Source organism: Acipenser ruthenus, chromosome 5 (genome assembly GCF_902713425.1).
Source record: "Acipenser ruthenus chromosome 5, fAciRut3.2 maternal haplotype, whole genome shotgun sequence".
In the NCBI taxonomy this organism is placed as follows: Eukaryota; Metazoa; Chordata; class Actinopteri; order Acipenseriformes; family Acipenseridae; genus Acipenser; species Acipenser ruthenus.
In genome coordinates, this window is record NC_081193.1 from 73,205,363 (window position 1) to 73,231,381 (window position 26,019).

The following is a 26,019-nucleotide window of genomic DNA, read 5'->3' on the forward strand; positions in this document are numbered from 1 at the left end:
AGTCCACAATAAGAACACATGTACCAGACAGCCTTTCATCATAGTAAACAAATAATATTTTGGTTACCACTGCACTGTACAGTATTTGAGAAGGAGACAAATATATACACAGGGATACTAAGACATTAAGTCACTTATTCATCTGTCCCAATATAGTATATGATACAAAATGAAATCTTGGAGCTAAATAGTCTTGTCTTAAATGGAATGTACTGTTGGAGGCTGTACAGTGATTATGCCCCCAGTGGTTTGGAACTAAACCCTTATCTGGGGGCCCTGCAGATCATTTTACATCATTTGTATTTTTAGCACTGGCTATAAGACATATCAGAAAAATGTTGGTGTGGTGCATGTTTAATATCCATATGTTTGGACTGAATCTGTATTCCACTCCATAGCTAGCTTTTAAAAAAATGTTTTAATTTGTAATTTGTTTTTATGACGTTGTGATGCTGCACAATGCTAAGTTCAAACGGGCAACACATGTTTGTTGCTGATGTTCTGAGCTTCAGTGACTGCCCCAGTGTAGAGCATTCAGATTGCATCACCTGTAGGAACAAGGAGAACATCATAACTGATTAATTTGTAATACATTTATATAAAGCTGGAGACACAGACCCTTAAACATTATTCCAGTCCTATTACAAGCACAGCATATCCGTTAAAATGAAGTTTTATTAAAGTGCAGAATTTACTATGCTCACATCATTACATACCTAGTGGTGTGTGGCTCATTGTCTAAAGCAGGGGTGGCAAACTCCAGTCCTCGAGGGCTGCAGGGTCTTCTGGTTTTCATTCCAACTTAAGAGCTAAATTAACAGAATTGATCAAATTATTTGTTCAATTGGACATATTCCATATTTTTCAAGGTCTTTTACAGTTGATGATTGAAAAAAATACACTTGATTTAAGGTACACTAGCTATGAAACATTTTGAGGTGTGGAGAGAAGTGTTAAATGTGTCCAATTAATCAAATAATTAGACCAGTTAAGTAACTAAGAGATCGGGTGGAACGAAAGCCAGAAGCCACCAGCTCCAGGAATTAAGTTTGACACCCCTGCTCTATAGCCTCAAGCTACATTTTGTAGCCTGGGTTTTTATATGTTTCATCATTACGAACACCTTATATTTTCAATGGTTTAAAGCAGAAGGTAAGACATATTTCCACCAATACATAGGTTTTCTATTGTACATGGCATGTTCTGGTACTTTAAATAAATAATTAATAAGCACATACATTGCTAATTAATTGCTATGCCAATTAGACAAACGTTTCAATGCAAATTTTCTTTCTTGTGGAGGAAAAAAAAATCAATGGAGACATGCGGAAGCCCTGCACATGTAAATAGTGTGTCCTTATTTTCTGTTTAAATAAAGATTCATTATTTTGAATTTTAGTTTGGCAGTCTGCCCGATACATGTGTGGAAGGTCCTGATTGAATAATTGATTATCAATCAAGCCCCAGCCACATGCTATATAAAGGGAGCCAACAGGCTTTGTTTATTGGGTGAATTTGGAGAGGAGAGTCTTTAGTGAAGGCTGTGGCACAGTGGAAAGGTGAATGTTGTTGGACTGTCTGTTTGTCCCTGTGTATTTGTTAATAAACATTATAAATGTTTGTCCATTTGACTTGTTTTGTTACAGATTTGCTTCAAAATTCATGTTTGAGTTGGAAATAATTTGAGCTGTCTGGATGTTTAAGACCATGTGGTGAATTGTTTCCTTTTGTTTTTCTGTCAACATGCAGTAACTACACAATCCCGCCACACACAAACACAAGCTAGCAACTAGAGTGGCAGAGCTGCTGAAGAATTCTGGTGAAAGCACCTTAACACAGAGTATCTCAACACTGAATTAGACACAAAGTCCAACTCTACATTGTGAAATATCCATTTATTACATTTTAATGTCAAGTGACACACCCAAGTAATAATACAAATTTTTGGGTGTAGTTTAACCACCATAACCTGAAAAATATGTCTGGCTTCAGTTTACAGTCAATAAAACCAGCATGACTAATTTAAATCAGCAACACAACCAGCTTTGACCGGGTACAGTGGTGTCCATCGCTGGCATTTCCAACACTATTCTAATTTATTAAAGGCATACTTATTTTAAAAAGGTCAAGGTATTTTGAAATGTAGTAAAATTATTGCGTAAATGATAACAACCAGGCACGCATTTTTACAGTATTACGTCATTGCCGTTACACATAGATTGCACAGTGAACTTTGACCCAGTTTACCGTAATGCTTTATTATTATTCAAAAAGATGCAAAACAGTCACGCTTTAACTGGTTGGAATGGAAAAGGGAGTTTCCTTGTCGACACCTTGTTGAAAGGGCGGTGCAAAAGAATTAAAGACGGGCCGCCATTGGTTACTTGACCCGTCAGTAAAACTAGGAACGGGTTAGGTTGATTGAATTTTAATATTCTCCTGCAGTGTGGGCTGGAGCTGGGGGGAACTTCTCTTTATTCATTCTTGTGTGTGTGTAGTTGGTGGCGTACTTGTTTAATTTAACTCTGCTGAGAGCCACAACGGTTTAAATAAACACGTACACAACTTTACAGATAAGGGGATTTGTTTTAAAATATATATTTAAAAGGCGCTTGTAGAGAGTTATCTTAAATATAATGGAAGATATGAATCAGGTAAGCTCTACAACACCCAGTGCTGATGATTTCAGCAAACTTGTTCAAAAACAATATATGGAAGAACCCTCCGACCTGATGGAGAATAATGAGGCACAGGCGAGCGTGTGTGTGGAAGATATTTTAGATTTAGCCGGCGGTGCAGCAGATGCTCTCCTTCGGCATCAGTCTGCTTCTCCGCCTCGCCCGGCAGACGCAGTTAACCAAGCCGTGCCCAATATTTCGTTTTCTAAACCTGAGCCCTACGCTATGCCGGAGGGAACACCGACTGAAACGGAACAGCACCAGGGCGAAAAGAAGCAGACAAAGACACAGACTCCAGACACATTGGAGAAAACTGCTGCTATCGCGGAGGAGAAAAAGCCGGAAACCCCAAAGCCTGATAGTCCATCCAAGTTGTCCCCTTCACCGGTATCCTCGTCTTCATCGTCGGGATTTTCAAGTGAGTACTGGTTCTTAAAAAAAAAAAAAAAAAAAAAAAATACTAATTTATAATAAATTACGAGTAAAATAAACATACAACAGTCATCACTGTTACTGTAAAAAGAGGAAGTCTGTGAAAACAATGTTGAGCAAAATTCTTATGCGTCAACGTTCTGAACTTAAGAAGCATGGGTTAATTATTTATCCAAACTAACCTGAAATCGGCGGGGTGCTTTACCTGTATTTAGTGTGGTGTGCATTTTACTGCTCTTTGTATATTCCTCAAACATCTCTCCATATATGACGCATAACACTTTAACGATCTTGTCACCTGTTTTTACCCTGGGATAAATGCAACGTGATTAAAAGATGAAAAGAAAACTTGTTGTTTTGTTTTTAAAATTGTATTTATAATGACAGATTAGGTGTAGTCAAGTGTGTAAACCTTGCACAGTACCTTATCGTTTTATATATTTTAAAAAATAAATCTGGTATCAGTCAGCCATTTCTCTTTTGTGATGGGGATGCACTGGCCTCATACAGGGTAGCCAAAATGTACAATGTTAGCGTGAATATACGTCCTTTTCCCCGCTTAACTGACCCAATACGCAGAATATGTGCAATCAAGTCGTGGTATACATATACAGTACATTTAATCTCTTAAACACCTTTAAACTATTTAAATGTTTTTTTTTAAACTTCAGTTACTTGTAGGCCTGCACACGTTGCTTCGTTGGCATATTGTTTTCCATTAATTCAATTTCCACTAATAGTTTAAATTTCAATTTAAAGCAATGTCGGCCTACGCATGATTACATTTGCGAATTGAACAAATCTGTGCAAAAGTAGCCGAGGTTAAAATTGGACTATTTTGGATTAGATTTTAATTCAATTTTATCACTATTGGTAGAAAAAAAACGCGTTAAATTTTTTTTCAGAAAAAGACCGTGAGATGCTGCTATTTTTTTTATTTTTGTATTTTGCTTTGGCTTTGGGCGGACGGTGACAACGCATACTTTTCTGTTCCCTCACATCAGCCTGCGGGAGGGGCGGGGCGGGGCGGCTTGGACGCCACCAGGAAGGCACTGCAAGAGCAACCTTGTTAAAGTCTGGGTGCGGCTTCCGCTTTTTTAATCGTTTTAAGTACCTGACGTGGCTGCTCAATTTTTAGAGGTGAGGAACGGAATTGACCCTGAAAACTGGTTAGTGAGTGGGGTTCTTTCTTGGATATGGAAACAAATATTACAAAAAAGCGAAGCAGTACACTTTCAGAACCTGCCCTAGAGAGTATTTATTAAGCAATACTCATCAACTAGTTAAGACATGGCTGGAATTTATTAATTTCATTCATTCCAATATCCAGTATTGCACTTTGAAACGTGATCTGGGAATTCCATATCAGAGTACTAAGTGCCTTCTATTGATAGTGATAATTCCTAAACAGCCTGCAGAAAGATATCACATGTTTGGATCTCGGCCAGGTCATTCTATGCTGCCCTGAATCTTGTAAGGACCATGATATTACTTAAACCCAGAGGCTGAACGTGGAACGGATGTACAAAATCTAATTCATGCTCAAGACGGACCTTTTTTGCAGTATCACCTTTTCAGTAACTCCTAATTGTAAAAGGGTTCAGCAGCCTCGCACCTACTTTTTGATTTATTTGTTTAGAAAATACATTTTAAAGAAATTCATTTAGATTTGAGTGGAAAAAATGTTTCCTGATTTTTTATTTTTTAATTAAAACTAATTTTATACTGGACCCTCCGTTTACGGTCCTCCCCTCTCCAGTCATGTGCTATGTGGTGCAGTAGTGAGTCTGTGCTGTCTTGAATACCGGCCAGTCTACTGTGTGGAACTACGGCGGTTTGTTGAGACCATCAGAATAAAAAAAATAAAAAAATCCTTTGTCGAGATCACAAGATCATGTATAGAAAGCTGTTCGTAATCACAAGAATTTATCTCAAGATCTCGAGAAAACGGAAGTCATTACTTCTATTTTCTTGACTTGCGTTCTCTTGAAATCCTGAATCTAAATTCTCATGATCATGAGATAAAGGAAAAGCTTTCTCTATCAAGTTTTTTTTGGTTGTTTTTTTGCTGCAGTGGCCTCAACAAGCCATGGTAGTGTTACAGTACCCTGCTGTTACTTCAAATATTAGATGAAGAATGACAGTCAGGCAGGTCTTTTGTTTATACTGTTTAGCACTTGTTAATGGACAGTGTTTAGAATTCTGAGGCCTCTGTGTATATAAACAGTACTTTTATCATTTTCATTTCCTCCTTGTGCAGTTGCAATGGTAAAACAAGCGCTACAGTGTATATACCTAAATGACGCTAAGCTGCCTTACGCTGAAGAACAGGAGTTGGAAAAAGGGAGTTTTGGGTGATTGCACGGTTTACAGGCTGAGCATTATTAGTCAGGCCTGCCATTTCTGACAAAGCCTAGAAGTTACAAGCTCTGTCTTATTAGATCAAATAAAACCTAGACTCAAACTGCTTGTAATGGGAGCTGTATTTTCCATTGCTAGTTTGACTTTCTTCTTTGACAGATTAACAGTTTTCAAATTCCCAATTGCCACAGATTAAGGATCATTTCAGGATTTGAGTGAATGTTTTCTGAAGCTGTCACAAAAAGGAAATGTTACTATCCATACATTTTTTTCAGTAAAATGTTGTAAACAGAGCACGAGTTTAAGGTCCCCATTTGGAATCCAATGCCTCGGTAATGTATATGTTGATCTCCCTTAACTGCTGAACACGGGTTTCTTTCCATCATCTTAAGGAGCTTGTAAGCACATCTTGTTACCTGCCACAGGTATTGTGTTTTCCCATTAACTTGGCCACATATTCCCATCCTCCATTATTTACAATTCAAGGTTGCAGCAGAACTGCCATGTAACGAGTAATGCAACATAGCTTTTATTCTATTTAAGGGCCCTTTTCATACCTAGTTCATTTCTAAAGATTCAATTTAGAATTCACTTGAAGACCAACTAAAATGTTTCCATTTTGCTTTTCATTGGTTTCACACCAGCAACTTTCAAACTAACTGCAGTTCGCCTCCAAGTGAATTCAGGTTTGTTTTACTGGGTCCTTCACCTCTGTAATCACACCAGTGTTTGTTTGCTTTCTCTCTGCAATTTCTGCAAGTGAACCCGATCGTCTGGATATGTGCACGTGACCAAAATGCTGTCAGACGGCTGTTCAATACAGTGAACATACATACTGTATATAATACACACTGCTGCCCATGTCAGGCTTGCTGTATTGGCTATGTTAATTCACCGTCCGCTGTGGTAGAATGGCAGCACGAAAGCAGAGTTAGAAATATACCGGCATGAGTCCAGCATTAGTAAGCTGCCCTTCCAATCCCTATTTTAGCAGTTTTTCTGGTCTTAATATGATTGTATTGTAATGATACATTACTGCTTTGCAAATACCCCTTTGTCTGAGGAGCCGTTTTAGACAAGTGCTTCAAGGCCGAGAGAGACCGGTTACTGTATGCACAGCTGCACAGACCAAGCCATTTATATCTGTAACATTAAAAAACAAAATGCAGAAAGACTGTACACGTAAATACAGTAAAAAAAAGAAACTGCCTATTTGGCAACTGAAAATAAATCATCTCAAGAATGTTACTTCAGACTTAATACAGATTTTCAGCAAAACTATGAATTTTAATTCCTTTGAGTGGTGTATTAATTACCAGAAGCTTGTTCCTTTATTAAGACTTTGAACACTCTCAGGAGGATGGCAGTGTTTTGAGAAAAAGAGAGAAAAAAACCTGCATAGAAAAAGAGACTCCCTGGAAGTCAAAGACTTGCCTCCAAAAGAAACAAAAATGTTCAATTAGTTGTTAATGGATTATCGTTGTGTTCTGTAGGGCAAAATTTCTGTGGGCGGTACAATCCTCGATATTTTTTCGAACAATTATATTTTGTGTGCCCAATTAATTGATTGCTATTTTGGAGGTTTAACTGACAGCCCTTGTACAAATCATGGCTTTTAAATCAATTTCCTCATTCGCAACATGGGTCACAGATTCCCCTTTTCATTATTTGCTGCTGCTTGATTTTATCTCCTTGCGATATATTTAATTACAAGTACCCTACAACTTAAAAATATAAGCATCTACTTCTGGTATCTTATCACTTTTATTTATTATAATGCAGTTTTGCTACCATCTGACCATGTAAACTACACCACAAGGCCTGGAAGCAGGAAACGTGGTAAATGTGCAAAAAAATAAGCAAACAAACAAGCAGAAAAAATAAACGAAGCAGTGACAGAGTTTCTGTTTTAATAAGAACTTCTAATTGGAAGATATCTTGGGGGAAAAAAAGTTTGGAGCAGGACAAACCTGGTTAGGTATTGTGCCGGGGTGATGTATGTATTTTGTTTGTTTAGGATCGAACCACCATGGAGTCTGAAGTCAAAGTTTCTCACTTCTGTTTGTTTCATGTCTCAATTATTTATTTTTAGGTTATCGGGCCCTAGAACAGAGGCTAGGCAAAAGAGGTAACATGTGGAACAAATCAAAATCAATAGTAAAAAAATATATATTTGATAATGTTGTGATGTGTTGCTGTTTATAATTGCCTTAACATTAAATAAATCATTTAAATAGGTCTGTGTGATTTATTCAATTATTCCTGCAGTTTAAATTGCAAAATAATCATTTGTAATTAATGTTTAAATATGACTGAATTCATCATGAAGAATCATCCACTATTAATAATATTGACGGAACCTCAATGACACGAAGATGCATGATTGCATTAAGAGTTTGAACAGACGTACACACCACAAAATCACCATGCAATTTAACACAATGGTCAGTCTCGCTTGGTGTCCAGGTCTGAATAAATCACAAAAATAACTGATTTACCTTTCAAATTTGTAAATGACTGTACACATTCATTAAATGTGCCGATTCACTCATTATTTATGGGCATAAAAGGCTGTATTTTCTTATAACTACACTACTTGCAAGAGCTGTTTGCTCTTAATTTTTTTTTATCAAAGACAAGAGCTCTGTAAAGTGAGATTCGTGTTGGTAGGACTGCAACAAAGAGTACATTTTGACTTTCGAAGGTTCGGAACACATTACCGAAGGAAGGTTCGAACCCTCAGTGGTACTAATTTGTATAATTTACTGCAAGGCATTTGGTAGCCTGCATGGTACAATGTACTGAACTGCTATGGACAGTGTTTACTTTTTGTAAATTAGTTATGTTCTCTGGATTGGTTGTTAAACCGACTGGATTTAAACAAATCAACAGGGATAAGGTAAGAAAATGATTTTTTTTGTTACTATATGCACACACTGATGGAAGTCTAATAATTTAGTCGTTGCCAATTATTTTTTTTATTTTTATTATTTTCTCCCAATTTGGAATGGCCAATTTTTTAGGCTCAGCTCACCGCTACCACCCCTGCGCTGACTCGAGAGGGTGAAGACGAACACACACTCCTCCGAAGCATGTGCCATCAGCCGACCGTTTTCTTTTCACACTGCGGACTCACCATGCAGCCACCCAAGAGCTACAGCGTCGGAGGACAACGCAGCTCTCGGGCAGCTTACAGGCAAGCCCGCAAGCGCCCGGCCAGACTACAGGGGTCGCTGGTGCGTGTTGTAACGCATTCCCTTAAAAGGTGCCTGGATATTTTGCCAGGTGGGGAATGATCGTCGGCTTCCCTGCTGGGTTTCTAAGGGCACTTTCACATAAACGTATTCCAATTCACTTGGAAACGAACTGCTTCAAACAGTGAAGCAAATTGTGCAAGTGACGTACTACAACAAGCACCAAGTAAAGTAGTGTCTTCCCCTTGTCGCACATACGCAACGCAGGGCTTGTCAAAGAAACACACATACACACCAGACAACACCCTGATGTCACATGTACACAACAGCACATCACAAAGAAATACTATGGGGCTGATTTACTAACTGGTGCAACCCCAGGGCTATTAAATGAAATTATGCTAATAGTGTTTTGAGATTTAATTACTATTGCAGCAAGCATGTTCTTTAAGCATAATGGCAAAACTTGACGCTCTTTCGGCATTTTACTTCGGCAATGATTTTACGTTTTTTGCACCAATTAAACCAAAATAACACAGACAACAGCACAACCACATCACGAGAAGTATTCTCCATGTTGGGCCTGATTTGAAAACTTCTGCTCTAGCAATCAGCAAGAGAACCGGGTGCGTTTGGAAAGTGCAGTGTGAAACCAATAGAACTGTGGTCTGGATCAATCTGCAAGTGAACCAACAAACTCATTTGAATGCACTTTGAATTGGATGTGAGAAGTGCCCTTTAGATTCTAGAGTACTAGAGTGCATCTTGGGGACAGTGGCAGTTTTCAGAAGGAAGAAATTAAATGTATTTCTTTGGCAGTAATTGGCCATAGTCATCTTTTCAGAAATGTATAGATGGATATATCTGAAGTTTTACTATTACATTTTTAAGGCTTCGTACCAAAGATCGCTCATTGATCTAAAGGTTTGCTTGGTCACTCAATACACCTCAAGCAGCCATGGCATGGCTTTATTGCTGTACATTATTAATATAATTTTACCCAAAGATGATCTATTTAATAGATACCTTTTGAAACCATAGGAATGGTTTCAGTTGACTATACTTAATGGCATATTTGGGTTGACGTTTTTACTTCTACCAGAGATCCCATTCCTGTTTGAATGTTGGTAAGCATTATTCTTGCAGGGCAGTCCTATATCCCGATGGGCATGCACGATAAACATGTGGTTTAAAGAGATTCTTTGATTCAAGCTGCTTCTAACCCCTTTTAGACTAGAAAGCGATCTATTAACTTGCATCATGGTCTTGATGGTATAAGTTATCCTTTACTTGACAGGTTGTTTTTCAAATTTATAGTGAATTAGTTTGACTTTTGAAAGACCTCCTTAAATCTTGCCTACCCCTCCCCTAACGTTTGATACTTGGGATGTTTCACTGCTTTTTGCCTCCAGGCAGCTGGTGCAATGTTCTGTCACTGTTGAGCTGCTCTTTTTTGTTTTTCAGATGAGATCATTTTTCCTTCTTCTGAGCCTTTGATGCAGCCCTTTGCAGGCAAGTTCTCTCTGCTAGCTTTTTTTCGTATCCTTTTAAACTGTTCCTTATTCTGCCTGCCTTGAGTTTCTTTCACTTTCTTCACCCCTCCCCTCCCCCCCAAAAAACTAAAATAAATGCTGTTTCATTTGTACTTTTGCACAGGAAATACACAATGCATGTAATAGTGTGCTTGTTTTCTTAGTCTTCCATCTATCCTTAACCTCCATAAGGACATCCTAGAATGCAGTTAGATGTTGTTAGATGTCAGAATTACATTGTAGTTAATGCACCACCCATATACTGTAGATTATTGTAGAACTTACTTGGTCTATTTTAATATGCATTTGTATTACATTTTTCCCATCACTGACCGGTAAAGTACTAATGACTCAGTTTTGGTATCTAAATCTTAAATTTGGTTAAAAGACTCGTTGCATGTACGATTTCAATTTGCATCCAATCAGGTTTTAATTTTGATGCTTAACATTTCTTTTGTTGATGGGGAATTACTTTTTGAATTTTGATGCATCATGTAGCATGTACCGTCAAGCTAGTTTATTAGAAGAATGTCTCTTGATTTTGTGGCATTTTTCCCTTTTTGTCCATGGTCTCAGAGAGCTTTGTGGACATGCCAGGGCAGCCACGCAGCACTCCCTCTCTTGACCAGAAGGATGGTTCCTCTGTGCTTCTGGAGACTGTTGCTCCAGTTTCCTCTCTGTCTCCTCTTCCTTCTCCTGACTCTTTAGAAGAACTCTCTCTTTCTGAAAGCTCTGACCAAGCTCCTGCGTTAGCTAAGGTACAAGAAACTGTGACACCTGATAGTCTGTTGCAGACTGTTGAAGATTCAGCTTCGAAAGTTCCTAAGGATGTGCCTTTGACAGAAGAGGTGAAGACTGCAGAATGTAAAACTGAGACTGAAATCTCAGACACCAAATTGAGCCTTGATAGTGATATTAAATTATTTGACTCTCATTTTGAATGTTTAGCAACCCCTCCTGTTGGAGAAGCTGTGGAACTTCCTCTGAAAATGGAGGAGGACACAAAGGTAGAAAAGGCTATTGAGTGGAATACTGGCATGCTTGGAGATGTGTTACAGACCAGTACTACTCCACTGGAACCTGATCAGATTGCCGATGCACAGCAGGAACATTTTCTTGAAATGAGTTCGCTCAAGCATGTAGACCTGCAGATAGGGTCTGAACTAAAAAAGCAAACCTCTCCAGTCCCTGAAAAGCCTGAAGTTGATAGAATAGCCGTTGAGACAGACAAGATTGTTGGTATTGCACTGGAGTCCCCTGTAGATACGGTAAAGACACTATTCTGTAAAATTGGTGGATTTGAATTTTCTCCTGATGATCAAGTTGGCCATTTAGTAGAGTCACAGAAGAATGAAAAAAGTCAGGATGAACTTGATTTTACATTGGGGGAAGATGCTGAATCCCCATTAGACACTACCTCTGGATCATCTTCAGAGCAGTCACCCCTCACACCTGAAGTTCAGTCTACCGTGACAGCTCAATCCTATGTTACTTTTGATACTGCAGCCTTTAACTCTCCACAACCAGACTTTCCAGATGCCAGAAAAGCAGTAAACTCTCCTCTGGCTTATGTTGAAAAGGCAGAAGGTGAAATTCTGCATGAGAAAAAGGAGGCTAGTGCCTTAGAGAGATCTGTCCAGCCAGAGTCCTTCCTTGACTTTCAACCCATCAGTGCTGCCAGGACTGGTTTGCCGCAAGCGATTGATGCTGTGTTGGAGGGGAGTACCGTTACGGTATCTGAAAGCCCCACCCCAGACTTGGTGCAAGGGGCATTTGACAATGAGTTCCAAGATGTATCACAAATAAAACATAGTGATGAAACCAGTGTTGATTTAGTTCAGAAGACCTTTGAGTCCATACAAGAACCTTCAGTGTGCCAGTCTGGGTGGCCTAAGGAGCCCCCTTCTCTTCCAGATATCTTGGAGTCTCCTTTGAGCTCTGGCAAAGTAGCTGCTGGATCTTCTGAAGGTAATCCAGATTCTGAACCAAGCCCTGTGAAAGAAACGAAGATGGAGGCTCCTGCTGTGCCAGTCATCTTCGAGGCAGTTAAACCATTGGCCTTTGTGTCTGACTCCCAGATTTCACCTAACCAGGAAACATGTGAGGCAGTTTCGTTTAAAGCAGTTCAAAAAGCTGCACCTGCTTTTGACGATGTGCTTGATAAGAGGATGGGTGCATGTGATCTAGTAAAGGAAGCCCAAACCACAAGTGACCTCACTGCCCAACTGGATAGAGAGGAAAACGAGTTTTCAGTGGGCATGGGTCGACGTTCATCTGGCTTGTTAGAAAGTATTAAAGAATCTCTGAGTTTTGAGCAAGTGAATGAATTGTCCACCAGTCCATCTGAGTTCAGTATTTCGATAAATGAAATTCATGAGATGAAAGAACCTCTTCAAGAATCTCCTGCCTCCGAAGCAGTGGGAGAGAGTATCAAAGCCACTGTTCCTGTAGGTTTTGTGATGGAAAGTGAATGCAAGTCCCTGAAGGAATTGGAGAAATTACCTACTGAAGATGCCCATGCTTTTCCAGAAAGGGTAGCTCGTTTGGAAAAGCCAGTGGAAACGGTAGAATTGGAAGGATCCATGGAGTATGGCGTCACTGCTGAAGAGTTTGAAATAATAGAAGCCGTGTCCAGTGAGCCATTAACACGAGGAGTTGTAGATGAGTTTTTGGAAACGCTGGATAATTCTAGTGTCTCAAGCGTTTCCAAACTAGGCATAGAACGTGAAATGCCATCCATATCTGGCCGTGACGACTTGGATGCTAAGCTAGGGGAACATATTGAGTTTACACAAGTACATGTCAGCTCACAGCAAAGCTCCTTCGCACTTTCATCTGAACCTGCACCAAAGGCTGCATCACTGAAAATCGATCTGGAACCAGAAAACCAGATTACCCCCCCAGAGCCGCTCAAAGAAGTCAAGCTCCAAGAAATGGTGACCAAGGTTCCAAATGTCCACTCGAAAAGCGAAGAAGCAGAGAATCCAGTTCCTCTTCCAAAGGCAGATGAGGACCAGCCTCCCTCTGATACTGAAAGACCTGAAGTCCATAAGATTGATCAGACACCAAACCTCAGCACAGAAGCAGGTAATGCCAGCATGTGTGTGTGCATTGTCTTGTTTGGCACCTCACCCATTCCTTTCACCTCAAGGGGCTACTCTCCTCTCTGTTGTCATTGTATAACAGTAGTGCAGTGACTCTCTATTCTTTCTTTTCACTTTCTGGTTTTTGCCTTCATTATTTTCTTTCACTTCAGTAGAAATAGTTTGATACTCCTTACTCATGATGTTTTAGTTCTTTTTAGGTAACATTAATTGTTCAGTTGCAATGTAAATGTGACATTTTAAACCTGTGTGCTGCAGATTAGTAGTGGAGACAGTAACAATGGAGACAGCTGGCAATAAAAAAAAATAAACTCAACAGACCACACACAACACATCAGCATATTATAATATTGGTCTGTTATGTGTAGAAATATTGCTGATCTGTAATGTGTGAGTAAAATCCAACAAACTCAATTTGTGCAGAACACCATCACGCAATTTGCTTTAGGTGGGGAACCCTTATTTATAGAATTTAAGAAATCCGGTGGCTATTAACATTGGCCTCAACACCACGATTTTAAGACATGCTTAACTAATGGAACTTGGTTACTCGTTGCCCAAATTAGGCTGCTAAAAGAAAAGCTTTCTGGAAAATAGTGCTGTGCAGGTCGTTCAGACTTGCATGTTAATTAGACAGCATCAATTCAGTACAAACAGTTCTGACCAGAGGGCTCATCACTGCTCATTTTCACTTTAAACCCGGCACTAGTCCTGCTTTACTTTGAAGATGTGAGTAGGAATTGGTTTGCGCCTATTTGAAATGTCATTAAGGGGTTTCATAAAATGCTTTTATAATGAAGTCTAGGGTTCCAGTATTTAGTACAGAGAATTCAAAAACAGATAATGATCAATCACAAGAAAAAAAACTGAAAATCAGTATTTTAAGAATTTTGGCTTTCGCCTTCTTCAGATCGGTCTACCTAACTATTTCTACCATGCTATTTGAAGAGGGAAGGCGAAACATTGTAGATAATTCATTAAAATATTGTGTTTTCAGTGAATCGATTTACTTTTCATTTTTATATACTTGTTTCAGAGTTGACAAAAGAATATCTAAATGATGCCCAATAACGTTCAGTATACAAATTAAAAACGTTAAGTTAGGCTTCACCTGCACTGGAGTAGGTCTTCCATCAGTGCAGGTGAGTGTCTGTCTGGTCTTAGGGTTTCAGGGTTGGGTCAGTTTCCTGTTTTTCAATTCCAATTCCTTTTTAAAATCAATTTCCAATTCCTTTGCAGGAATTGTAATTCTATATTTGAAGCAAATTTAATTGACAAACACAGTGGCAATTTTTTTTTGCCACTGTGAGAAGCTCATTTTAACAGAATAATGCGAACTGCGGTTTTGATCAGTGAAGTGTTGGAATTGATTAAAAGGGAATTGGAATTTGAAAACAGGAATTGACCCCAACCCTGGTTTCAATGGCAAGCTTTGGTCCCAAAATTTGTTGTCATGGTATTTGACTGCCCAGCAGCTTCACTTAGTGCAAGGTGTCTGGGTGTTGACAGGGTACCTGCCAGCTGAAGGTACACAAATGGTGGAGTTTACAGCAAGTGTGTGGTGCAAGGGTGTTTAAAATCAATCATGCAAGTAGCCAAACAAATTGCAGATTCTATTTAATTTATTGATTTGTTTTTATTTATATTCCACAGAGGAACATCTGAAAAAACACACTTCCTTCAAATACCCTATATATGAAACTAATTGAGTGTACTTTTTTGTCATGAGCAAGGTTCTGTACAAACAGTTTAGGAGGCTGGTTGAAACACTACACTGATCCACTGTACTTTTGTTTCTCTGCAGGTTGAGATGGTGGTGTTCAGTTGCATAAGGTTGTGGAGTTGCAGATACAATTCTCAGGGCTTGTTTTTTGAAGTCTGATGGGACGTTGGCGCCATCTAGTGTTTGAAGCCCAGGTTTGAGATTGGCTGGCTGACAAACTGGAGAATGCTTAATTTGGTCTAGGCCTGTGTTTTAAAAGTGACTGTGATGCAATTCGTCAAAGACATTTTGTGGGGCAGATATAGGGTGGATAGTCACTCATTTTTATTGATGACAGAGGCTAACCTTTAACTAAGATCGTGGTTTTTGGATGCTTGGTTCAGTTGCACACCATACTGATATGAAGATTAACCTGATGAATGGTTTTGTGCCCCGTTGTCAGTAGGGAGTGTTTTGTATGTTTGCCAAATACTGTGACCTGAAAGTTGTGCTTGTACAGTGTGAATAGTTTTGCTTATTACATATGTGGCTTGCTCAGTAATGAGTCAATAAGAGTTTACGAATTTGAGATCTTTCGTTATTTTTGTGGGTCGGACCTGGAGTTCCTATTGCGTGCAGAAATGTGTTTTCAGCATCCTTTTACCTTTTTAATTGCAGCTACATAGTCTGTATGGCCCCCTCAAAAGGCTGTGGCCCCTAGCTGGTAGTCGATGCATTGTGTACTGTACACAGGCTCCAAAACTACTTGTAGCTTGCACTCATTTTTACTCCTACCCCTGTGTGCCGTGTGAAAAGTACGTTTATGGGATTCAAAAAGCTTTTGAATGTGTATTTTTTTTTAAGTGTTCCCTGGGTTTTTGCTCTGGTTGAAAAACAAGCTTTATTTAATTTCTAGTGGTGCCAGCACAAGCTCTTTTGATGTTCTTTAGAAGAGAACAGTTCTGATCTATATGTTCTCGGGCAAGAAAAAAAAAATCCTGTTTCTATCCTCCTGTCTTTCCAAGTTAATGTTCAGTGGTTCACATCTTAATTGAGTAATGCCAGGGAATTTTCTTGTTGAATCTCGCATGCATCTACTTACACATCTTCAATCTGAAACCAAGCAAGATGGAAACCAGTGTTTCAAAGGTAAGACCTTACTAATAAAAAGGCACCTTAATATAGTTTCTTTGAGCAGATGCCTAAAATGGCGGTTGGCTGTGAACTCCACTGCAGCTAGAAAGCAAGAAAAAGAGGGGGGGGGGGGGGAGAGGGGTGTTGCAGACCAGAGTGCAGTTAAAAGATTGAATTGAGCATTTTATCCTGAGAGCATGCAATGCTGTATGATTAGCTTAGCTACTGCGTCATTGTCCTCCACACCCAGCAGATAGTCAGGTGACCAGAGTCCTGCAGCAGGAGTGCTGTAGTCCTGGAGATCAGCCCGGCTAGACTGAGCTGCAGCCCCTTCACACTGGGAGACCAGGGATTGCATATTACCACAGCTCTACCCACTCACTCTTGCTGCGGCTGCTTTTGCATTGAAATGCGTCATTGATCTGAACAGCTGAGGGTTAAAGCACAGAGATGGACTGCCAGAAGAAACACTGGAAAGACCAGGGTAGATATATTTCTTCTTTTTTTCTGCTGAAATTATGGCATAGCAATACATTATTTTGTGTTGTGTCTTTTTTTAAATTTCATACACAAACAAACTGGTTACATTAGGATTTCAGTGAATTATGGTAACACTGGGTACGATTGTGCTACAGTCTTTAGCAAGACCACATTTGTATAGGCCGAGTCCATGTAGAACTTTATTTTAATATTCCTAACATTTTGCAAACGTTTTTGGTAGGGGTATTCCGTCAGAGAACTTTACCAGAGCATCCAATTGCATACAGTTGTGAATGGGCTGTATTTGAAGCTCACATTTTGTCATAACAGAAGAGATTCTGTAAAACGCAGTAGCATAGCAGACCAACCTTTGAGCACCGTGCACTCTCCCTGTCCAACTGAGGATGGGTGAATTCTGTATAAAGGTAAGGGGGTGGGGTTAGGGTAAAGCAAGCACAGCTGAAAAGGCTCCAAGCAAGCTTTGTTTTAGTGTATTTTAATAGCTGGTGTGATTAATTCAAAGACCTGCTTTGGAAGTGTGTATCAGCAGGTTTTTAGGGGTGTTGTAGAGGCAGGGTACTGTACAGCTATGGCCAAGTTTTGCATTGCTTAGAATTTTAGGATGGAAACATTTAAACAAAACAACATAATTGATACTATTTAAGATGTAATCAAAGAAGCTACAAAATGATACTGCCAAAGTCTACTGGAAGCCATAATAGTAGTACTAAAATTAAAATAACATCAAAATTATGGTTTAAACTGATGGAGTTTACTCCCCTTTTTGCTGAACATCTGTTGGATGGGGCCTTATGTTAGGTAGCTGTGGTTTTACATCGTTTGAGCCACTTGATTGTAGCTGACCCCTGCTATTCTCTAGCTTGTAAAGGCTTAAAGTTTAATTATAGAAAGAGGGAAGTTCCTGGACACAGAGTGTCCTCATAGTATTAGTAGTGACCTGCGAGTCTTTTTGCAATTACAGGGTAGTGAGAATAGTAGATTAAATATTTAATATACTGGAGCAACAATAATCTGATGCCATGATACAGTATATTATTATTATTATTATTAATAATAATAAAATTTCTTAGCATTTCTTAGATGTTGCAGTATTCTTAGGTTCCAGTAACTGTGAATGATGACTCCAGTCGAGGTTTCATCATGTTCAGATAACTAAGGCATTCTTGATGACTTGGTAAGTACACTCAGAGCTATGACTAAGCAGGCTGTGCTCCCCCATCATCATGTTGCTGTGTGCTGCCCTGCGATCAGTGAACTTGCAGATTTCGGTCCCTCCCCCAAGACTAAGGGAAGGCGGAGCGAACCAGTGATAATACATTAAAGCAGAGGGAGGCTGGCAATGAACTTGTGGTACCCAAGCAAGCTTATTGAGCCTTGTATTCACTAGTTAAGGTGCTTGCCTGACTATTGCACATCCTTCGAATAGGGGTTGTATCTATATTCATTCAATAGTGGGTACAGGTGGAGGAGAGTACAGTGCAGTGCTGATGCTGAGCGAGGTACAAATCTGAGGTATTCATAAAGGCAATACAGGGACATATTCAATATGTACTAAAGGATTTATTTTGTATAAATGGCTCAAGCATTCATTAAAAAACCATTTTGAAAACCCAGTGTATGAGCTTTTGAAATCGATTTGCACAATAAAGTACAATGTCTTAGTTTATTGCATTTAAAAGCACCCTGCTTATGTGCATTCATTTCTGAAACAGTGTTTTTTTTTGTTTTTTTGGCATTTGTCATCTTATCTATCTAGGTGTAAATTAATGTTTAATTTATTCCAATCTTCAGAAGACCGATTTGCACTGTTAAAATGCTTTTTTGAATGGCTGTATTAGAATACTTTAATATAGATAGTAATGGTCTCCATATACCGGACACAGTGCCATTTGTCCTGCGATTTTTAAAATGTTACTTCGCTGCGACACTACCTTTCACACCGGTGGTGACAGGCACGAGCGGTGTTGATAGGTGACTCTCCTCTGATTGTATCATCCGCTGTAAAAAAAAAAAATCACACACATTGTGTGGGTCTGGAGGCTGGACCCCAGACCTTTTCAGAAATGAGCCACGTGAAATCCGGTGTAAAACAAATATATGCACTTGTGAACAGTTTGAAAGGTCTTCCATTAATAGATTAATCTGAGCACAATGCTGGAAAGTAATAATAATCCCTATGAAGTTGTACAGTAGATAAACAGGGAGTTCAGTAATCACAAACTACAATCGTACCCTCTCTGTGTGTACTCTCTAACACACACACGATATATGGGCGGAGCCAGCACCATCTATCCTTAAAGGTACAGGAACCGTTACAGTATGATAGTCCTGTTCTACAGCTAATAAAAATGTAAAATACAAATAGCTTTTCAGAAGACTTTTCAGTAAAAGTAAACTAATCGTACATACCAGCTATATTCAGTTCCCTGGAAATGGACTGCCAGATGTTCTCCCCCGTTGTTGTGTCTTTATAATTTTTGTCCTTTTTTTATTCTACAGCTCAGAGTACTGTAAAGCATACATATTTGCTGGCCTTTTGTTATGCATTTTCACGTATGAAAAAAACAAATATTTTTGGCATGAAATCAAATTCAACTAATACCAGATAACTTGCACACTTGCTGTTTTAGCGCATTAAAAAAATTCAAAATACATACAATTAAAATTAATCCGTAAAAATACGCATAGCAATTTTGCTGCACAGCTTATCTACCTCTCCTTAAACTTCCACTAACAACTACATCTCCCAGAATACAATCTCTTCAGGTACAAGGAAACTACACAAGAAAAACCAACCGAACACACATGATCCATTCTCTGGCTAGCATTGTTGTCTTTGCAGCCAGTCACAGTAAGAATAAGAAATTCGAAGCTACACGGCTTGAAGCGTAAACACCCCAGTCCATCGTCGGAGGGAGTCGAAAAAAAAAGGTTCCTATAATGTTTTATAACTTCATGTAGTTCTTTATTTTATTATCTATATGGCTTTATATTGAGGTTTTAACATGTCCACTGAGGTTGTGTGTATGTAATGTTAAAATATAAGTAACGTAATTCATTTGCAGTCAGTGTGATACCTTGAACAAAAAAATGTGCTGAGTCGATAAAGAACCTTATAGAACACATGCGTGGTTGTACAGTAGTTCAAAGTAACATTGCAGTTAAAATTGAAGGCGCTTTTTTCTAATGCCTACCCCATTACCAGATTGTTTAGTATTTATTGAGATTACTCAGGACTTCAAGGTAATGTTGCATTTTACCCCCTGAAAATAAATTTGTCTCAGTGTTAAAATTAGAGGGTAAATTACTCTCCGACCTGATTGCAACAAGTCGCCAACATTTGTGCTGCAGAATAGGTTTTATGGGTGTGATTCACCAAATATTTTGGTTGCATATGTTTATGGCGTTACAGTATTTTGATGCTGCAAATCATCTTTTTCCTGCCATTGTTTATTGAAGGCGTGCAAGTGAAGCTGCTCCTCATTGGTCAGTACCCCAGCTGCTGGGAGACAAAATTGCAAAAAGACACCAATCCTATTTTTTTTCACATCGCTTCATTCATGGGGTTACCATGCGAGTTGTTGAGGGGGGGGGGGTTCTTGAGACATTTAACGAGAAATGTCTTGTGTAAAATGCTTTTTTGGGTTTCCGTTCGCTCAGTTTATTTTACTCGAGTAAACCGGGCTTTTCACCCGACGTCATGCAAATGAATAGGAAAGGTGGGGTTTGATATGTAAATTAGCTATGTGTAAAGAACTCTAATAGAGCTGTTTTTGAAGATTGCTAGTGAAATTGTGACATTTGTGGTTTCCAAGCACAGAGAACTGGTACACGAGTGAATCTAAGCTGCTGTAATAAAGCAAAATACCTTGTGCCGGGTTGGGTAATAATGTGTTTTACTGCTCTTGCCCAAATTGTTTTTCAAATGTCATTAGCGTTGTGTCATGTTAGTAGTGAATACTGTTTCAACTAATTTCTTATGACTCATTAATTAAAAATAAAAATGAGTATAAAATAAAACTGACCAACAGGTATTGCAGGTCACCATGGCTGAAAACCGGCGGAGACGTAGATCTCTCCCTTTCATTCAGGCAATACAGCATATAGGGGATCAGGTGATGCTGCGTATACTACCCTGGCTTAGAATCCCTACTTGTCCAGACGGCTGACAGCTGCTGAGGAAGCATTCAACAAAACGCTTGGGGAAATATGGGTAGTGGGCACTTGAAACGGAGGTGGCAGATACCGATGAAACAGACTGAAGTGCATTAGTTTGTTCCCAAAATTGCCACTGCCTGCTGTATCCTGCACAAACTCTTGTCAACAACAGAATGAGGTGTTCAGGAATCTGGCTGCCTGTGAGACACACGGGGAAGTTTACCAGTGTTGCCAAAAAAAGCACCACTGCCTTTAAAAACAAGCCCAACCAATGTTAGAGTATGGGTGGTTATGCAAACTCCAACCTGCGACTCTCAAAAACAAGCCCAATCCCGCTTGTTATAAGCGGACTTGGCAACTGGGATACCTCAGCCGCCAGTTTCAATTGGACAGCAGCGATCTGAGGAGGCTTGTGCTGTCAGAGATTCTCTCCTTTCTTGTAAGGAGTGTTGGATTTACTGTTGTGTTAAATATTAATGATACAAACAAATAAAACACAATCAATACGTTCATTTGCAATTTTATTTGGTCAGTTCTGAGAGGGCATCAACAGCTTGGATGTTGCTGTGCTGTTTTGTGCGATCGAGCTGGCTCATGACATCCAGTTCACCAACTATATTTAATAACGTGGAGGGCAGACGCGCATTGTCTTTGGACATAGCTGGGATCAAAATAAGGACAGTTAAGCAGCTGACTTGCTCTTCATGTTTAACTTTAGCGTAGTTTTTACAGCAAGGGTATTCTCAAACAGCTGCTTTAATACTATAACAAGGGCATAACACAGTTCATGGTAAGTGGTTTTATACAGAACTGTAAACCCACAAGATATATACAACATGACAGTCCAGACACAGCAAAAAACAAGAATAAAAAAAGCCACCCGCATTAGCATTAAGGTGAACCACACCACTGCCAACCATAAAATCACCCATCAGCCACTACTTTCTGCTGTCTTGGAATCCACAGTAACAACTGACATGCTCCCTTGCAATATTTATAGTTAAGGATAAACACGCTCATTAACATTTACACGTGAAATGCGGGTTCCCATGCGAAACTGGGCGTGGATTTTCCTGTGTGTTTTGTCATTTACATGAGTAAAAGAGATTTACCCAATCCCTCTCTTTGGCTGTTTTTTTGGGCTACAAACCTGATTTTAGAGGGGGAAGGGAACACAATTACAAACAACGGGAACGACATAAGACACACACAGCACGTAAACACGCATACACAGAAGTACAGTACAACACAAACGCACAGATCAATACACTGCCCCCACCTTAGTCTCTTTTTGTCCCCAAAAAGTCAGCAGGGCGCAATGCAACTTGTAGCCGCAATCGGCCACCTCCTCCCTTAAAACACAGCCCCTCTCCCCTCATGTCTGGTTTTTCCCCTCCGGATCCTTGTAAGGAGGTTAGTGGGCAGTGCTGCGATAGAGGCGGTCTCCTCCTGCCAGGCCGGGTTCTTTGGTCAAGGGCGTCCGTTTAACCTCTCTGGTAACCCCTTTGCTTCTGTAAGGGGGTGCCTGTTTAACCGCCTTCCTACTCTCAAAACCTGAGTGACTTTTGCCTCGTCGGGGCTCCTTTACAAGCGGTGGCAATGCTGTCGGTTGCGCGGTGCACTCCAGCAGGGACAATGCCAGTGGTGGCGCGGGACTCTCTGGCGCTTGCAGCTCGGCAGCGGTGGCGGTGGCACTGGCCAGTCAGGCTGTGGCACTGGACAGTCAGGTGACGGCTCTTTGTAGTCAGGCGGCGGTGCTGGTGTTTGCTGGGGGACGGGAGGTTGTACTGTTGGCCGTCGCCGCTCCTGCTCTCGCCTCATGCCCTCTGCAGAAGCCCTTGAAAGGGCTGGCACATGCAGCGGCTCTTCTCTCCCTTGCAGTCAGGCCGACGGCATCTCCCTCTCAGGTGGTGGGGAAGGCGCCGGCTCCGGTGTTTGCCTTCGGGGACAGCCGCCCCTCTTATGCTTTTGCATTTGGGCAGGCAGCTCTTTTCCCTTTTGACGGGGACAGCGCCCCACTTCGTGCCCGATCCCCACAGACGAAGCACCAACCCCGGTCCTCTAGATCCTCAAAGAGGTCTTCCCATCCGCCATCCCAGCAGATCAGGGAAGGGTAGGGGTTCCAGCCGCTCCACTGCACTGTCTCATTCTCCAGCACAAGCGCTGCACTCTCTGGCGCCCAGGCGGTCAGCACCTCCCTCTCCGACGCTGGAAGCGGCACCAGTTCCTTCGCTTGTTGGCGAGAATGGCTGCCCCTCCTCCACTTCTGCTTCAGGGCAGGCGGTACCTCCTTGTGCCCTAACTCCCCGCAGGCAAGACACCAGCCTTGATCCTCAAGGCCACCAAGGGGGTTTTCCACGTTGCCATCCCACCGGGTCTGGGATGTGTCGGGGTTGCAGAGGATCCAATGATCCATCTCTCCTCACTGCTGCTGTTTGACGCTGTAGGTTTTGTTCTTATCCCGCTGCTGACACCAATGTAGCGTTTCACAGACAGCCAGAAAACAGGAGAGACAGACATGTTTTGTTTCTCATTCCAAAAACTTTATTCAGCACTGTCACACACACAGCTCCCTGTCAGCTGTTCCGGAACCATGGCAACCAGGACACAACCACCACAACGGCGTTGCAGCGCCTTTTATTACCCCAGCCCCCTGGTCCTCAGCCACACACTTCGGGCCAATGGGAACCCACTGAACGTGAACAAACAGTGACTTAGACGGGACCAATCACAGGGGAGAGACAGACCACGCACTACATGACTGGTACAGTGGCAAGGGCCAATCACGGGAGACAAAACATGCCCCCGCGCGCAGGCTAGGGTTACACAACAGGGACCAAGTTAAACAGGAGGAAGGGAACACCATTACAAACCACGGGAGCTACATAAGACACACTCAGCAGGTAAACACACATACACAGAAGTACAGTACAACACAAATGCACAGATTGTTACACTGCATGATTTACAATGTTTTTAATATGCTGTACCTCACTGCTTCAGTATGCATGCATGTTTTAAATCTGCATTAACAATAAGCTAATTTGATTGTCATGCAATACATATATTCACAAATAATGAATACTGTTTCAATATTGATATATAGACTATTAAAGTAATAATTTCCACTGAACCAAGTTATTGAGGAGGGCATACAAATTCCTGTTCAATTAAGGTAAAATGAACCACTGAATAAATGATTACAAAAAACAGTCGCTTATAAATTAATGTAATGTCATATTAGTGTTGTTTAAAACGATGTGATTTATGTCTAGTACATTAGCGAAATATTTCTCGTGAAATGTGGATTTTAGTAAAGATTCGGACAACATTCAAGTATAAAAGTTAGTTATATTTTACAATGTTATGCTAACCATTTTAAAACAAAAAGGCGATATACAGGGTGTTCAGCAATTAAAGTTAACAGATGGCAATTTGCGCCGTGAACGCAGTATAGGCGATATCTACTTTTTTCCTTTTCACGGTCTACCTGTTTCGCGTGACACCGGGATTATTGTACCATTAGAGAGTAGTATGTGTAGTAAAATGGTTCCTGCCCCATTCTATTTTTACACGTGTATCTCTAGTATTGTTCCCATTTCGTGAATATTTAATATTGTACTAATAATGAAGGGTGTGTCAGGCGAGTAATAATAATTGTACAGTTTAAAAAAAAAACAAAAAAAAACACAACTTTCTAATGGTGTGAATCTCGGCATTGTTTGTTTTACTATCTGCATTAAGAACAGCAAGGCTCGCGCTGCAATTGGCTTCTGTGTGTAGCAGTCAGAGTAGAGGGAGGGAGAAATGCGATACGCATTTCAGTACAGAGACCTCCAATGACCTAGCAGGAAGTGAAATCCTTCTTTTCAGTCAGCTGTGCAGAAAGCTGGGTGCATGCAAGCACACTCAAGATGGATGCCAAACTCGGTTAGTCTTTCATTTTAAATGTATTAACATTGCATCGTTCTGAATTGAATGCCACTTAACACAGTTGTATTGTCTGGTTCTGGATTGTTTTGTATGACTTGCTTGAGAGAGGGATTTAGGAAATCTGAGATCTATCGGGTGTGTGGACGTTAGAGGCCCGAGCAGGTCAAACGGTACAGGACAGCTTTAGTGTGCCATTGCTGAAAGGTTTATGTTCGGGGGGCGGGGGAAGGTGTGATATAAACCAGGCGTGCATTCTCAGAAATCATAAATGCAGGTGTCTTGATAAAAATAAACCCGTGCTTGATAAGAAAAGAGCTGTGTAATTGGATGAGATAAGCATCACGGTTGATCATGCTGGTGCTATTTTTAGCCAGACCGTCGGTTCATGCAGCTTACCAAATGTAGTCAAGCACGTTTGCAATGGGGCAGGCTTACCTAACATTTAGATTATAGACTCATTCTAACAAAACATTCGTGGTGAGACTAATTTTGAGGAGATTTCTTTTTATATATATAATTTAGTTTCTGACAGCAAGTCTACGGTGAAAACGGTGCCCAGATTAGGGATCGATAATGGCAGTCTTTTAATGACGTCTTACTTATTTTGGCAATGTGTAGCATTGGCGTACTGCAGCAAACACCAGAAGTTGCCGTTTATATATATATATATATATATATATATATATATATATATATATATATATATATACACACACGTCATTTACTTAACACAACATGCACCGCAGTCGTTGCAAAAATGCATGTCCCTAGAATGTTTTTTTTAATATGTACTGTGAATGCTGCCTACGTTTTGATTTTATACTAACATTTTTACACAACGCACCACGTTTAAAAAGCGTAATTTGTTTCAAACCTGTATCTGCACAATTGAAAATGCATCAAATATACTGACATCGTTTTAATCTGTTGCATGTTTTTAATTATAAACAAAAAATGCAGCGTTCCACACAACCCTGCCTACAATATCACCTTAAAGTAGACCACCTGCCGTTGTGCATATATTGCAGTGAAATGTGATCTGGAAGTCTACAAACAGCTGCTGGGAAGCTCACACTAAATACCTGGGAAAATGGGATCTGTCTTTATTGAAGGACCCTCTAGTCTACCCAGCAGATAAGCAGCCTAAACTAAATAGTGAACTTGAACACCCGTGAAGGTTAACAGATTAAAGAGTTGCTATTCTTGTAGAGGTGAATGCAGAAGTATTTAGAAACAGATTTATTTAGATCTTCCATGCAGCTGTTTAGGGACTCCAGATATTGTAGTACA

General features: G+C 40.2%; 1 protein-coding gene across 5 annotated transcripts in view; it reads left to right on the forward strand.

The window, feature by feature from the left end:
- The first annotated feature begins 2,425 nt into the window (after positions 1-2,425).
- Positions 2,426-26,019, forward strand: part of LOC117402828 (reticulon-4-like) — a 32,687-nt gene continuing 9,093 nt past the window's right edge. The window contains exons 1-2 of one of the 5 annotated variants that reach the window (XM_034004334.3): positions 2,426-3,096; positions 10,130-10,177. In XM_034004334.3, coding sequence (XP_033860225.1) covers positions 2,637-3,096; positions 10,130-10,177 — 508 coding nt within the window. In that variant the 5' untranslated portion in view covers positions 2,426-2,636. Of the gene's footprint in view, positions 3,097-10,129; positions 10,178-10,748; positions 13,285-16,438; positions 16,622-24,588; positions 24,727-26,019 lie in introns of those variants that run through there. The other 4 variants (XM_034004335.3, XM_059024480.1, XM_034004336.3 and 1 more) reach the window with 4 other exon arrangements.